Source organism: Panthera onca, chromosome C1, assembly GCF_046562875.1.
Source record: "Panthera onca isolate mPanOnc1 chromosome C1, mPanOnc1 haplotype 2, whole genome shotgun sequence".
NCBI lineage: Eukaryota > Metazoa > Chordata > Mammalia > Carnivora > Felidae > Panthera > Panthera onca.
Window position 1 is genome coordinate 38,506,995 of NC_138346.1, and position 17,052 is coordinate 38,524,046.

At 38.8% G+C, this 17,052-nt stretch overlaps 1 protein-coding gene across 9 annotated transcripts in view; it reads left to right on the forward strand.

Moving 5' to 3' along the window:
* ANKRD44 (ankyrin repeat domain 44) overlaps positions 1 to 17,052 on the forward strand; it is a 341,765-nt gene that overhangs the window by 149,045 nt on the left and 175,668 nt on the right. For all 9 annotated transcript variants that reach the window (XM_078451045.2, XM_078451043.2, XM_078451046.2 and 6 more), the window contains exon 3: positions 9,964 to 10,042. In XM_078451045.2, coding sequence (XP_078307171.2) covers positions 9,964 to 10,042 — 79 coding nt within the window. The remainder of the gene's footprint in view (positions 1 to 9,963; positions 10,043 to 17,052) is intronic.

The following is a 17,052-nucleotide window of genomic DNA, read 5'->3' on the forward strand; positions in this document are numbered from 1 at the left end:
TCTTGAACGCAGCTGCATTCTAGAACTGAGCATGCTGTCTGGCACATAAAAGACCCTAGTAAATATTTTGTCATTTGCATTAGTGAAGGGTTCTACCACTGCCATTAATAGCCATGTGACCTTGGGCCAATCAATTAAACTCTCTGGATGTCTCTAATGCTTTCCAGTTCTAATATTTTATAAATTTAGGTTTCCTCTTCTGAGATTTTGATTCTGACACTGTGTGGCCATTTACCTGATGTCAAATTTTCCCTTGCTAGCCCCTGATAGGTGTGAAAAGCTAGCAACTGCTTTCTTTTTACTCTTTCATCAATAGAAGATAATTTTCCAATTAATTTATTTTCTTAGTTATGTGCCTTTCCTATTAGGCACCAATGTTTTCTTGAATAAGCTGGTTAATGACGTAATTAAAAGAGACAGTGAGCCGGGGGGTGGGGCCCCAACTGAAACTAGACTTCTCACTTCATTGGTTAGTTCATTGGAACCAAGAGCAGTTCCAATCTATGAGTTTCCTTAAATACCCTTAGTAGTAAAACATTCCCACTTGTACAAGAATTAGGGTTTCCTCATAAAAACTATTTAACAAATGCATTAAAAGGTACTGCTCCTTAATATGCTTGAGATACTGCACAGAACAGCTGTGAACTTTATTAGTTTGTAGGATGCGAGGGGAGGTAGTGCTTTGAAGACCTGCTTTGGTTTTCATCAGACACTCCTGATGATGTCTTTGCAGTGGCTGGATGTATATTACTGTTTCACTGGCAACAAAGCACAAGCATCTTGGCCAGTTTTCCATTCTGTAGCAGTTGAGGACTAGAATCCTTTTCTATATCCTGTTTGCACTGTCAAGAAATTTTGCTGGCCAAATGATATCAGAGCGACAGAACAAATAGTTGGCACTCCATCAACTTTCCTAGGCAGAAATCGATGTAAAAGGGCTTCTGTCATTTGGGAATCTCGGGGTACTGTGGCAAGCTCCCATAAGTCCCTTGGTAATCCGCTGACATGCTGCAATGTACCCACAGGTTAGGCATAGAACATCCATCTTCCCACTCGTACTTGATTTTCTGGATTTATTTTCTACATCCTTACTCAATACACACTTGTCATGGGTTTCTTTTAGGAAATGTAAATGTTCCAAGGGATTTTGAAGAGAACTCTTTCTTGTGCCTCTGTTTAAAGCACATAGACGTAAATCCAACACCCTATTCTTTTGCAAGGGCTTCACTTTTATGTCTCTACATGAGTGGGACATAACATGAGTTGCCTCTAAAATTAATACATTATTGGTTGATCAGATTCTATTTCTTTTCTCCTATGAACTGAATTTATATTATTGCCTAGGTGTATTTTTTTAACTCATAAATATCCCCTTCTTTATGTTACACAAGCGACAGAAAGTTTTATTTGCCCACTTGTGTATTTTCACAACAGCTTAATTGAGATATAATTGGCATATGATATACCAGACATGCCTAAAGTGTACAATTTGCAAAGTTTTGACATATTTATATCCATGAAACCATTACCACAATCGAGATAATGAACCTATCTATCATTCCCAAAAGCTTCCTTGTGCCCCTTGGTAATCCTTAACCCCCGCCCCTTCCAATCTCTGCTCCAGCCACCTCAGGGAACCACTGATCTGCTTTCCATTGTTGTACATTAGTTTGCATTTCCTAGAATTTTATGTAAATGAATTCATACAGTGTGTACTCTTTTTTATGCTAGCTTCTTTCACTCAACGTAATTATTTTGATTCATCCATGTTATGACATACAGCAATAGTTCATTCCTTTTAATTACTGAATAGTGTTCCATTGTGTGGAAATAACACCGTTCATCTGCTGATGGAGATTTTGGATTGTTTCCAGTTTTTGGCTATTACACATAAAACTTGTGAACGTTTATGTGCAAATCCTTGTATGGACATATACTTTCACTTCTCTAGGGCAAATTCCTAGGATTCCGGATCGTAAAGCACATCTGTGTTTGACTTTTTAAAAAATTGTCAAACTGTTTTCTCAAGTGGTTGTACCAGTTTATGTTCCTACCAGCATGTCCGCATGTTCCGGTTTCTCCACATCCTCAACACCTGATATCACCAGTCCTTTTAATGTTAGCCAATTTAATGAGTATATAATTTTGATTTACATTTCCCTAATGGTTAATGATATTGAGCTTCATTTCATATGCTTATTTGCTATCTGTATACTTTCCTTGGTGAAATATCTGTTCAGATATTTTCTCTAGTTTTTAAATGGATTGTTTGCTTTCATGTTAGTGAATTTTGAGTTTTTGTATAGTCTGGATAGAAATCTTCTATTCAATAGATATGCTTTAAAAATATTTTCTTCCAGTCTGTGGCTCATCTTTGCATTCACCTAATGGTGTATTTCAAAGAGCAGACGTTACTAATGTTGGTGGAATACAGTTTATCAGTTTGTTCTTTTCTGGGTTATGCTTTGGTGTTACATCTAAGAAATTTGTGTCCAACCCAAGGTCGCAAGGGATTTCTCTTGTGTTTCTTTCAGATATTTTATAGTTTTACATTTTACATTTAGTTCTGTGATCTTGATTTAATTTTTGTCTAGGGTGCAAGGTACAGATCAAAGTTCATTTTATTTGCATATGAATATCTAATTGTGTCAATGCTGTTTGTTGACAATGCTATCCTTTCACCAGTGAATTGCCATTTTCCCTTTTTTGAAAATCCGGTACGTTGTGCATATATGCGTCTTTGCACCAGTACTCAATTGTCTTGAGTACTGTAGCTTTATGATAAGCATTAAAAGTCAGGTAATGTTAATTCTCCAACTCTATTCTACTTGCCTGCTTGCACTTTTTACTTATGAGAATTTTGTCCTCAAGTCTAGAGTACTAGGTCAAGAGTGTTAATTGTAATGAAAAATAACTTGCATTTTGTTTACCCAGGCTTGGTAACTATTCAGAGAGTCAGCAAGAGCATGAACAATGGAATCAGATCTGGTTCGGAGTCCTGGTTCTGCCATGACTAGCTGTGTGACTCTGGCCACATTACTCATCATCTCAAAATCTCATGCTCTTCTACTGCAAAATGGGAATGACAATATGTACCTTACCACAGTGTTTCAAGGATCAAATTAGGAAATATATAATCTCTGATACAATTTTTATTTAGTATGCATCTTAGTTTTAAAAATTAGCATAATGTAAAAATATCCAATATTTAGTTACCTAAGGCAGATACAATCAGAACACTTTTGGCATTCTTATTTCCCTTATTTTACCTTCGTTTCATGTGATTTTTGAATGATTCTTGTTTCATTTTAAGAATTGGGTATCATTTTCAGGTTTGGACTTGTCATTTGAACATGTTTAGATATCACAAAATGTACTGGTGTTTCTCATACACTCATTTAAATTCAAATGGATGGGTTAAAATACCAACAGAATGATGACTAAATAAAGTTGTTTGATGCTGGAGGTATGTAGGGGCAGAGATTTGCTGTCACATTTGAGATGTAGAAAATTCCAGCTGAGGAAAATCCAGCTCCATAGGATAGATGAATACTGACTATCAATCTAAATTTTTCTCCTATGATAACTTGGGGTAGACATCAATTCATCTCTGCTGTGTCTAGCTGAAGGCATAAGTTGAGTTTCCATTGAAAGTTGAACTACATAAAAACTCTACATATCATAAGAAGAAGACTGACAACTGAACTTAGAAGTGAGTAAAGGATATGTACAGGCGATATGCAGTTGAAGAAGCCAAAACTTAAAAAGAAAACAACATATGAAAAAATCTTAATTTCACTTGTATGTAGTGAAATGTAAATCAAAGCAACAATGAAATATCGTGTCAGGCACATCATATTGGCAAAAAGTAATATGGTCAGTAGCATCAAATATTGGCAAGGATGTTGGAGAAAGGAGCAAATTGATGGCTAGAGAGTATAAATTGTAAAACTACTTTTGAAAGCTATGGAAAATACCTAATAAAGTTGAGAATGTATAAACACTGAGATCCAGCACTTCTTTTTCTTGGTATCTGCTGTAGGGAAATTTTCACCCGTATGTGCAGAGGGACATGCACAAAGATGTGCATTGCAACGCCATTTGTGATAGCGAAGAATTCAAAACAGTCTCTTCCCCCGACCTCCTCTTTCTCTCTTTCTCTCTTTCCTCCCTGCCACACACTTCAAGTTATTTTCAAAACCATTGCAAGTCACAATACTCCTGGCACTTTACCCCTAAAGCTATTTTTTAAAACAGAGTTCTGAGGCAGATATAGAAAAATGTCAACATGTTTGATTTTGCTGGTGGCAACATACAAATCTGTTATTTTCTGTACCTCTCGTATTTGTGAGATGTTAAAACTTGAAAGTAAACATGAAAATTTTAAAAAGAAACATGACGTTTGTTTCTCTGCTTTAATTCTTTGCAAATTTCTTTTAATTCCTCACCTTAAGACCCATCTTTCCCATTTTGCGTCTTGTTTGATGTCAACCTATAACATAACATGTCTTGAGCTCTTTTCTTCACATGATTTGAAGTATCTCCAAGGTAACTGTTTTGTGTTCAGAGTTTTTTTTTAGACATCTCCTTCCTTCTAGCGATCTCTGTTCAATATTGCATTAAACTTATTGGGCCTAAGTTGTCCGTTATTTCCTTGCTTCTTTGCTATTCATGGGAGTTTGGATTGACAATCGAAACTCAACTGCTGTGTTTCATGACAGCAAGGCTTTGCAGGGCTTCTTTTCTTAATACTGGTCCATCCGCCTGTCTTGGTACGTAAGATATTTATATGTAGGGAGGGATATTTGTTTTAGTGTATGATAGATACTTATAATGAAGATTAGATCATGCACTTCTAGCCTAGAATTTCTAAAGCATATAATAAACAATTCTTAATCTTCAGAGCAGAGGCTTGGGGTGCCCCCTCAGTCTGCCTGCCTACACCGTATTTTTGGCTGCCACAATGGCTTCTCTGCCCATGTCAAACTCACTTTATGTGTATATACTTCAAGTTCCCTATTTTCTTTCATCTGCCTCTTTGGTAAACAGACGACAGAAACTTCCTCTGCCTGATCTCTCTATGACATACTGCAAATTTAGCTCAGACGCCAGCTGGCTGTGTGTGTCTCTGGCTATTCATAGAAAGGAAGGGTTTACCTTCCTTCCTTCTGGAGAAACCGTCTTTTCATGGCTACGAATCTGTTTTCAAAGGGCTATTTGGAATCGGAGCTACTGGTTAATGGGAAAAGGTCTTTTTTGTGTGATACTTGAACAATCTTTTAAAAAATACACTGATGTGGGGCACCTGGGTGGCTCAGTCAGTTAAGTGTCCAACTTTGGCTCAGGTTGCAAGCTCACTGTTCGTGAGTTTGAGCCCCATATCGGGCTCTGTGCTGTCAGTGTGGATAAGTCACCGATGAGTCATTTCCAATGTGTGTTGAATTTACTGTGGTTGCTTTTGCATTATTTTCTCCTTTTGTATGATTAGTGTTGGAAAGACCACCATGATCATCCATCAACTCTTGGTCATTGTGGAACATCCACTTGAGGACCAGGTGTCAGTGAATGCAAATGAAGCAGAACACTTAGCTCAGCCACTATATCTGAACGTTCCTCTCTGGTCCTGACCTGGTCCTCGATTCTAACTTTGATCCAGAAAAGATCCCTAAGTCAGCCCTGTAAGATATAGGCTGGGCTCTGTGGCTAAAGTGAAAGTCTCTCCCTGGGTTTCTGAAGTTCCTAGGTAAACTGGAGCCAGTACGGTTTCTAGAGAGCCCCGGGCAAAATGTGCTTATTTCCCAATTCAGAAGTGATTTTTCTCTTGTCAGTTTAGATTTGCTGCCCAGGGCAGTTCAGAATGGGGTGGGTTTCAGGGCAGTATTCACTAAGACATTACTCTCATCACTTATGGTAATTTTCACAAATCATTGAACATCACAAGTGTCACTAATTGCCACTTGCTTCTTATTTTTATTCTAATGTCCTAGATTCGGAAACTGGTAACTGGGTTGTAAGTTTCTTTAGGGCAAGGCCTGGATGTTTTTCATTTGCATTCTTAATATCCACCACAATATCTGGGGTATAATAACTTCTCAACTAAAGGTCTATGTCTAGAAAATATGGCTGAAAAATGATTGTAAAACATACCCCAAAGTCACTGTCCTTATTTTTTCTTCTCCTTTCCTTCTTGTTTACTCTTCTTGTTTTCATCGGTCTTAATCCAGAGCTTTAGATGATTGGCAGCATCATGTGTTTATACTACTTCCTGAAACTCTTCCTGCACACTTCTCCCCCAAATTTTGTTCATTAAAAAAAAAATAATGTTTTTTTTTTCTTCTTGGGCCTTGCCTTTTACATTTTAAATGATTTTAAACACTATTCATATGTTTATCTGATTCTTCTGTTATCTCAAGTTCTCTCTGGTTGTTGTGCCTGCTGATTCTTGGTTATATGTAATTGCTTCCACATGGGTCTTGTGGCTTAGGCTTGTGAGCTCATCTTCGGTGGTGGCTTAACTGTGGGTGTCCGTTGTTGCTTTTATTGAGGACACATCCCTCCAGAGAGGTCTTGTTTCTTCTTCTTGTCACCCTAAGGATGTCCTAAGCCTAGAACCAATTTTATGCCTGTTTTTCAGCTTGAAATTTCCTGGAATACGCAAGTATTGTGAATTCAAAACTCCAAACCACATCAGGGTAAATTGTGGGAATGCTCAGTGGAGATACTTTTATTCCCCCACCAAGAGTCTAGGCCAAGGCATTGCTCTTCCATCTACCTGTGAGAATGTTTGGCCTTTTTTCAACATCAATTTATTTCAAGAATCTTTCTTCAAGACCACTGCAAGGGTGTCTCTCTCTGTGAGGGTCAGTTCTAATTCTTCACCTCATCTCCCATCCCCAAGTGTTGGGCAAGTCATACAGAATGCTCAGAGTCCCTAGCTTTTCAATCTAAAACATCATAGCTTTCAAATGACAATAATAAGACTTAACAACATGATTCTGAAAGGCATGTCTCCCCGATAGGGATGTTATGAGATTCAAGTAGTAGAATAGATTAAAAGGCATTTTGAAAAAAAAAAAAAAAAATTAAAGCACTCTGTAATTAGGTTTTGTTTCTAGATACTCTAGGAGTGTCATTGGCCTAGAACATGTTTTTTTAGTATTATTGCTAGTCTGCTGTTTTCCCCAGACCCTTTTCCTTCCTTCTCCTACCATCACATCTTCTTGTCCATTTGTCTAGCTTGTGGCAAAGTAGAGCGGCCTTATACTTAGGCAGAGGATGAGCTGCAGCCTCTGAGCTGATTTTACCTGATTGAGTTTGGTGAGTACTGTGGCTCTCTTATTTACCTCTCAGCTCAGGACCCTGTATATCATTCAGGTTCCTGCCAGAGAGCTGGTGTTGGTGACCCTTGGTCAATAGTGGACATGATTTGTTATTTTAGTTAAGATCTTAATAGCACATGAAATTGTTTATCTAGTTCTGATGCTTTAGAGAACCAAAGACCTGCTGCCAGAATACAGGTCTTCTCTGCAGTTACCTGTCTGTGGCATGTCACTGAAGGAGAGTATCAATTGGTATAATTGTTCTGGAAGCTACAGGAAACCTTTAAATACATTTCAACAGGAACACTGGTATTTGCAATCCAGCATTTTTACAATATGATCTCATGTAACACATCCATTTTATATTCTAAAAACTTCAGTTTGAACAAGCCATGTCATAAAAGGGGCCACAGAATCAGCAAAGCCAGTCTTATAATGACAGGCCAAACAGTTTTAGATATTGGGGTTTTCTTGATTTTTTATTTGAGGCCAAGCTTTCACACAGAGCATTGACTTTGCTTCAGGTCAAATGAAGTCATAGTTTAGACCGGGTTAGTCCTTGTTTAAGTCACTTAGGTAAGGTTTAATTTGTTGAACCAAACCCTGGAACCCGTTCAGTTCACAGAAGAACATATAATTATGTAACTTTTGTCACAAGACTCAAGAAAAATGTTTTATAGTCACAGCAGGGATTCAAAGAGGTGAGGCTAAGATGGAAAATGCTTGTAGAGATAACAGTAGAAGAAAAAGAAATGGAAAGCATTTGTGAAAGTCTAGTCTCAGTTCTTAGTGTAGCTCTTTGCACAAATTAATACACTTGAGATATTTTTCAGGTTTCAAATACTGAATCTCTATTTTCATGGAAAGGATGGTATAACTATGAGAGGGTTAACCATGGTTATATAGCTTTCTGAATTTTCTACAGCATACCCTTACTTTATATGGAATAGTTTCATGACTGTCCTATTTCCACTTATCAGTAATAATTGCCTGCAACATACATAGGAAACATAAATTCCCAGGTAATTCAGACCCCTCTTTTTACCCACTTAAGAGTTAGTCCAACCCTTCATAAAACCTATTTCCCAAACCTCCTAACATATAGACTGGTTTGAACATCAGTTCTTGTCATGTCCCCTGCCTGCCATCTGTTTTAGATATTAGTGAGTCACAAAATGCCTAAAAGCAGTAGTCTGAAAGAGACTGAGAAGGAGCAGAGGGCCTGAATTGTCAGAAAACAGAATCGTGTCCTTGGGCAAATCCAAGGGTGGTTGGGTAGGTTGTATCATCAAGTGATAATAGGAACGATGATTAAAACCAACAGCAACTTCACAAATCTTGAAACTAAAATGCATGCTGGTTTTAGGGGAAACCTCCAATACACAGCATACAAACTTTGATTACTGTCATGGAGCAATCAACGGAAGTTTGTAGAAGATGCAACGCTCGTAGACTGGCTCAATTTGGCCAATTTACGCTGAGCGTCTAGTTGGCCGCTACTGTGGGGATAAAGGGAGCAAGTTCTTTACCTTGTGGAATTCTTGGTCTTGGAGGGGAGATATCACACAACCATCTATGCTCATGACGAAGACAGCTTTGCCTGGAACTCATGGCATGCACAGGCCAAGCTTCGTGCCTGCCTAGGGCTCTATTTACTTACATTGTCTTGAATTCTCTCATCACATCCTCCAGTTTACAGATGGAGAAGCAATATTTTTTTCCGCTGCATTTTATCATCTTAACAACACAATATGTTAAATGCTTTGCCATGGACTTAGAATGGAGTCTGACAGGCAAAAGTCCAGTCTTGGCTCTGCTATATACCTGTGGGGTCTGGAGGAAATTTCTTAATTTATTTGAGCCACAGTTTTCTCATCCGTAAAGTAGAGATAATGGTATCTACCTCAGCTCTCGGCTTCAATGTCAATATTTTCAGAAAGGCCTTATTCCATCATTCTGAGGAATCTTGTTCCCATCACGCCAGTCACGGGATCCCATTACCCTGTTTTAGTTTTGTTACAGCCTTTATCACCATCTGAAGTGTTGTCTTGTAACTGGTTTCCAGGACTATTGGCAGCCTCCCCATTTGAATGTAAATTTCACAAGGACAGGGACTGAACCCAAAATCTGGTTCCTGCCACACAGTAGGCACTCATTATGTGTTACATGAATGGGCAGTGAACCAGGCAACAGTTAATAGAGATGGAAAGGAGAAAGTGACTGTACTTATATTTAATGTCCTTGTGAACAATTCTATGTTCACTTGGAAAGAAATCGTTGTATGCTTTGAACACTGCTATTACAGTAGGTAGAAGGGTTTGAATTTTTTCTCTTTTGCCATAACGAAGGTCTGAAAATAAATTGAATGTCATCATCCGTTGCACGATAGTCCATCCCTGACCTGAGCTGGGCTCCAATAAAAGGAGCAGGGACACAAATGCAACACACAGACCCAGAACGGGATCTTTTGTATGTGTGACTGCGGGAGACGCTGAGAGAAATGTGGAACCAGAGCTCACCTGAGTAGGTTTTGGCCTTCATTCTCCCCACAAACATTAACCTCAGAGTAAGTGACATGTCTGACTGTGTCTACAAAAGGCACCTCCGGCCTCCACTGACTTGTTTATCTTTGCCGCTGTTTCAGGATTCTGAGAAGCGAACCCCGCTTCATGTGGCTGCGTTTCTGGGAGATGCAGAGATCATTGAACTCCTGATTCTGTCAGGTAAATACCAGATCTACTTAAAAGTCAATTGCAGATAAAAATTTAAATGACCAACTCACTAGATTGACTATGACAGTGAACCCAAACGAAATTTCTTTATTGTGCTCATGGAAGTTTATTTGATCAGTGATTTTATCAGTAGACAAAAACAAAAAAACAAAACAAAACAAAACAAACAACAATGCAAGAAGTTATTCTTATATGAAAAATGGTGTAGCCATTAAAACATTTTATTACTTTGAAAGTCTGATTTGACTAATCAGGCCCAGTATTATAGATGAATTCAGTAGATTTGGATATCTTTTCATTTTTTTGTCATTAAAAAAATGAACAAACAAAACTAACTCCTTAAAGCCTGCATGAAAAACACAAATGTATCTGTGTATTTACATACATTTAAATTGTGTGGCAAAATAATACTATGTTTTGTTTATGGATACATGACTGACTATGTAATAAAAAATGGAAGGAAAGGAAATATACCAATTTCCAGATGGTGGTTACCTCTGAAGAGGCTGGTTGAGTGAGAGATATTTTCAGGGAAGGGTAAAGAAGAGACTACAACTCTGTAAAATATTTTGTTTAAAAAAAATTGGAGGGGCGCTTGGGTGGGTCAGTCGGTTAAGCATCCGACTTCGGCTCAGGTCATGATCTCACAGTCTGTGAGTTCGAGCCCTGCGTCGGGCTCTGGGCTGATGGCTCAGAGCCTGGAGCCTGCTTCCGATTCTGTGTCTCCCTCTCTCTCTGCCCCTCCCCCATTCATGCTCTGTCTCTCTCTGTCTCAAAAATAAATAAAAACGTTAGGAAAAAAATTAAAAAAAAAAAACGGAAGCAAACATGGGAAACCTGGTTTGGGGGCTATTATTCTCTTTATATTTTATATTTTATGTATTTTAAAGATCTCATTGGATCTAGAAATACCAATGTTTTCATTTTTGAAAACCTGTATGCTTGGTACATCTCACCAAACTGGTTTCCAAAACCAATATGTGCTTTCTCCCTTGAGTATTTGCTAGACAAATCCCTAGAATGAATCTGAGTACATGCACGTGTCTTGGTGTGGATTGCAGATCGGCTGCCTTTTTCCCCTCCTCCTTTTTGTTTGGGAAGATTAAAATCTGGAAGAAATACCTCTGCCCGCAGACTATGCAAAAGGCCTATATTAAGATTTTGCCTTTGTTTGCAATAGTAAAGGGAAACTGTAGAAATCCAAAGTACGCTATGCAAAGGTAGGAGCTAATGCATGTATTCAAACAGACATGGGGAACACTGTAGAAGAAACTAACAAGAATTGTGCTGTGATACACCAGGAAGGTTCACATTGCCCTTACTTTTGTTGTGTTCGTGTTCTTGAGGTGGATTTTCCCAGGAAGCAAGTATTCAGTGCCTTACGACGTGTGTGTGCTCTGTGCTCCTGACAATTGCACGGAGCTTAGGTTAGATTCTGTGTGACATTCCTTGTGCTTTAAAGAACAGGCCTAACTGCTAATATATTGAGATTTATTTTTGCAAGTCATTTCTTATTTTATGTTTAATGTACATTGTTTCCTCCTTTTTTTCACTTTCCGTTTGATAGACTGATTTTTTTTTTCTGCTGGATTAAAGGTTATATTTACTGAAAAAAAAAATAAAAAATAAAGAACAGGCCTTCCTTCTGACAGTTTTAAAGATGTTCCAGGGCTGTGTTCCAAACAAACATGTATTGTTTGGTGTGACACACACTATGGCTGAGAGCCAGTACATACCTGGCTGGTTGCCCTATAGCTGTAGAAACTTGGGCCATGGAAAATTGTAGGAAAACCAGCGGGGGTGTAAAATAAGAATTTTGTGGCACGACAGCTAAGGGGTCCCAACCAACCAAGTGTTGTATTAAGAGACATCTCAGTGTCTCAGAGGAATGTTTAGTTCATGAAGGTGCAAATTCAAAACTTTGTCTTAGACCCCCAACTTTGGTTTTTTGTTTGTTTGTTTTTCTACATCTGAAGGAAGATTTTAATTCTGCAGCATGAAGTTGACCCCTCTATGTTCCTCGGGCATCTGTGGGCTGGTGACTGAGAAACTTGGTTTCGTATCACCTTCACGTGGGATGGGGTCCATCAACCTCACTTACATGGGGCTCATCTAGTAGAGCCTGGAGAAATTTTTCCATAGATCCTGATCTGCACACCTGTTTAGTCTCTGGTATAATTTTGGATGGCACATGCAATGGAATTTTTCCTCCTCCTCATATCCAATTAGGAAGACGTAGGGTACAGGAGAGCATTGGGAAAGTTCTTTCGAAATTTTACTCAACTGTGGAAGCTTAGACAAACTCTTGGAATTCACATGGCTTTAATTTCCTTGAAAGGTCCTTTATTCAATTTGTATATTAAATTCCTAAAGAAATATCCTTGTAAGAGCACGATGATTTTATTTCTGAGTTTACATCTGGCAGCTGACCCTTTAGGGAATCCAACCAAACTGCTTTCCAGTTTAATAATGGATGAGGTGCTAATGATTCCCATGTTGGACAAATGATTTGGCCTTGCCAGAATAGCCCATTACAGCTGTGTACTCCATTGTTGTATTAACTTACAGAGCGTAGTGTAACCCAAGCCCACTAAATTCCCACTGACATTATCTCCTATTAGCCAGGCGGATGGAACCCTGAATGCCTCTGAGTAGAAAGGGAGGAATTCAGGCCTTGAAACTTTCCTCTTCTTATAACTGCCAGTTCAGATTCTGGCTTTATTCTCCCCACCCCACCCCCAGTCTGGCCTCTGGCTTCTGTTTGGGAACTAGCCGAGTCAGGATTTAAGGCAAAGAGAAGGTGAAGAGCATGCTAAATCATTTGCTGGAGATGCATGAATGAGATCAGCGTGAACCAATCAGTGGATCCGTGGCTAAGAGGTAAGAGATTGGGGTTGAGCTAGAGGAAGCAGAGCACACAGGAAACCGAGCACTGTCACAATTCCCTGTAGAGAAACTGGGATGCTCGAGGTTCAGGTCCTGGGCTGAAGGAAGAAAACTGGAGGTACCCACCTGCTAACGTGGGAGTGTTAGTGAGGTGCAACTGCTAACTAAAAATGATATGTTTATTAGACATAGGCCACCAAACAAGTGTATTCTTGTAAAATCATTTCCTGTGATTTGTCAAAATGTGATTACCACGGTCAATGCAAATTGCCACCAGTGCCAGGGGCAGGTCATTCTTTTGATTCTTTTATGCATAACAAATATTCATTATTCATCCTTTGAGGTTGGATTTGATTGGTGTTTGTTTGTTCTGGTGAAAGAGGGGTGATTAAACCAGGCACCCTCAGTGTGGTGTGATTACAAAGTAATGAGCCATTTTCTGGTGGGTGTGCAAACTGGTTCTAAAGGCAGGTCCAAAGGGAGTCTGAAAAATGTTTTAAGCAATTGTCACATACACTGAATTATCATACACTCTTCCAAGGTTATTGCTTTGAAGGACAGTGCTCCTGGGCTGTAATAACATTTGGTCTGTTTGCTTAAAAGCAAAATCAATAGCAAGCTGATCTCATTACATTGAAGTCATATTTCATATGATCTTTCGTATGTATTTATTTCTACAATTAAAAGTCAAACTTTGGATAAACCAGACTTAAGAATCAATTATCCTTTCTGGGCCTGTAAGGTTTTTCAGTCACTTAGTCTACCTTTTTCCTTTGTTTTACTTCTTCCTAGATGACAAGGCTGAGAGAACAGGAATATTGCCTCTGGGAAAGATACTTAGTTTCCTTTACTCTTGATCTCCATAAAAAAAAAAAAAAATCAAGCAGTAATAGGGATATGATGAAAACATACTTAATTTATAATCAGAGTTTATGCCTGACAACTTTTAGTTGGGTCTTTGTTTCTGAAGAATCAGTATAGCCTAGCACCTTTTTTTTTTTTTTTTTTTTTATGTTTAAGGTTGAAAATGTCCTTGGGTAAAAAGCATTTGCCTTTAAATCATTAGACATGCAGACTCTGTGTCCTTCAGTGCACAATGGCGCCTGACAGGCAGGTAAATAACATGAAGCTTCCTTTAGAAAAATCAGTTATAAATATTCAACTCAAAACCATCTGACGTCTCCCTCTGACATGTAAACAAGACTCTTGGACGTGTTCAGCGGAAGAGGATGAGGAAACCAGTGGCAGGGGATGACACTGATGAAATACTGCTTGGTCCCCATTCAGATAACTCTGCTTTTGTCATAATAATTTTGTTGTTCAGGGAGAGGAGATTTTCCTGGCAGCTGCCCGTTTAACCTTCTGGAGGAGGAGAAGTGGAGGGATAGAAACTGAAGGAAGCTACTTCCTAGATTTCTAATTATTTTTCAATTCCTCAAGTGACGCTAAAGCTGCAAGGAAACAATGTTGGCATTTGTTGGTTGTTACACGCCGGGTGTGGGTTGTTTTCTGATATCAGCAAGCTCGGGGTCATCTTTCTCCTTGAAAGAATGTTAATATTAAAAGCCACATTGAGCACTACATAAAACTGAAAGTTTGCAGACTATATAAATAATAATAGTAATAACAATATAATGTAAATGTATAAATATAAATAACAAGAAAAAACAGTCATAGAAAAATAGAGGAAACAGGCAAAAAATATGAACACACAGTTCTCAGAGAATAAATTGCAAATGTCCAGTAAACAAACATATTAGAAGATGCCCAACCTCACTATCAAACAGGAAAACAGAAAAATGTGATACTGCTTCCTTCCAATCAGATTTGCAATATTTTATTGGCTGATAATATCAAGTATTGATGAGGATGTGGGGAACTAGGCAATCTCACACGTTAGCACTCTTTGGAGGATTGAGACTAAGGATTAAAACCGAAAGTGTGTGTGACCCATGACACAGAAAGTCCATTTCTAATTATCTATCCTAGACAAATACTTGCACGTTTGTAGGAGGAATCATTTTATGGGTGTTCACAGCAGCATTTTTTGAATAATGAAATGCTGGAAACAACTGAAATACCCATCAATGGACAGAATGTCTAAAAAATGTACTGTTTATATGTTGGAATACATGTGGTAATTAAAAAGTGGCATCATAAGTATCAACAGAGATAGGTATGAAAAATATATCGTGTGAAACAATGCAGAATGTCAATTCAGAAACAATTCAGAAACTCAGAGTATTATAGTAGGATACAATATTCAGAGGGTTATTACAATATGATATAATCTATGTAAAAGCATACTTATAAAACACTATAGATTTTTAAAAATTACTGTGTAATGTTTTAAATATGCAAAAAAGAGGGGCGCCTGGGTGGCGCAGTCGGTTGGGCCTCCGACTTCAGCCAGGTCACGATCTCGCGGTCCGTGAGTTCGAGCCCCGCGTCAGGCTCTGGGCCGATGGCTCGGAGCCTGGAGCCTGTTTCCGATTCTGTGTCTCCCTCTCTCTCTGCCCCTCCCCCGTTCATGCTCTGTCTCTCTCTGTCCCAAAAATAAATAAAAAACGTTGAAAAAAAAAAATTTAAATATGCAAAAAAGAATATTGTACTGACCACTCAGCTTAATTCTCTCAGTTTTCCTTGGTACACATATTGGCCTGCGTAGGGGTAAAAGAAACTGGAGGCTTATATACCAGGCTCAGGGCAGTGATTTTTTTTTTTTCCTTCAGTAAGTGGGGAGAGTCCAGCATTGAGAATGATTCTCCAGAGGCCTTTACTCAAATCTTTAATAATTCATGTTTTAGGGACACCTGGGTGGCTCAGTCGGTTCAATGTCCGACTTCAGCTCAGGTCATGATCTCACAGTCCGTGAGTTTGAGCCCCGCATTGGGCTCTGTGCTGACAGCCCAGATCCTGGAGCCTGCTTCTGATTCTGTGTCTCCCCCTCTCTCTGCCCCTGTGCTGCTCATGCTCTGTCTCTCTCTGTCTCAAAAATAAATAAAAACATTAAAAAAAACCAATTCATCTTTTAAAGAAGAATGCATTATTTGTATGATGAAACCATGAAGTAAAATAGGTCTGCTGATTTTCATTATGTTAGGCAGATTTTCATAGCTGCTGTATAAACTAGCTCAGTGAAGGAGACATTGAGGAATCTCTCTTTTAACCAGAAAGCTTCCTTCAATTAGCAACTGTTAATTTAGGACTGCCCTGGGCTTGGACCTAAATTGGCACATCGTGCCAAAGACAGATGCCCCCAGTTTCTATTCCTTAGTCCCTGATTCTGCTCTGATAATAGTTAACAAGCAATTATGTAGTGCTTACCATGTGTCAGAAAGTGATCTCAGGTCTTTTGTGGTTTATCCTTCTAGACTGTTCAATATTTTTACAAAAGCAGGCTCATATAATATTTTGATACTTTTTCCACATGACAATGGTTTGTGAACATCTCTCCACATTATTAAGAATTCTTATAAAGCGCCACAGCCACCGCGTATGGCTATATACTAATTTATTTAACCAACTCTTCTCTGTCTAACACCAGGATTGTTTCCTGTATATTACTTTTTTGGCTAACCTTTTTTTAACACATTCTTGAAGATTAGTCTTAACATTAGCCCATAGTTATTTCCTTTAGAAACATATTATAGAGCATCCTAATACACTTACACAAAGACAGAAATAGGTTGTGGGTAAGAGAGAGAGAGAAAGGGAGAAGAGAGAAAGGGAGAGAGAGGGAGGAAAAAGGGGGAGGCAGAACACAGAGGGAGACTGAAGGTAAGATTTGGACATGCCATGGCAAAAGCTGGTGAACACAGGTACCGTGCACGTGCCCTCTGCCCCTCGTTGGTATCCTGGTGATCTGCCTGGTGAGGAGCTACTGGGGTGAGATTTTTAGATTCAAAATGTGGTGATAAAATTTGGGAAGACAGCAAAAGATTCCCTGAGATTCTCGAGCTCTCTCACCTCTGGGTAGTCATGAACTTCTATGGTCCCACTTTTTCTGGGTGTGCTGACCTTGCTTCTGTTCTACAGCTGGGGATCTATCTGTGGGATCAGCTACAGTGATTGAGGAGGGAAGAGAGCATGAGAACACATTGTTAACTTGAAAA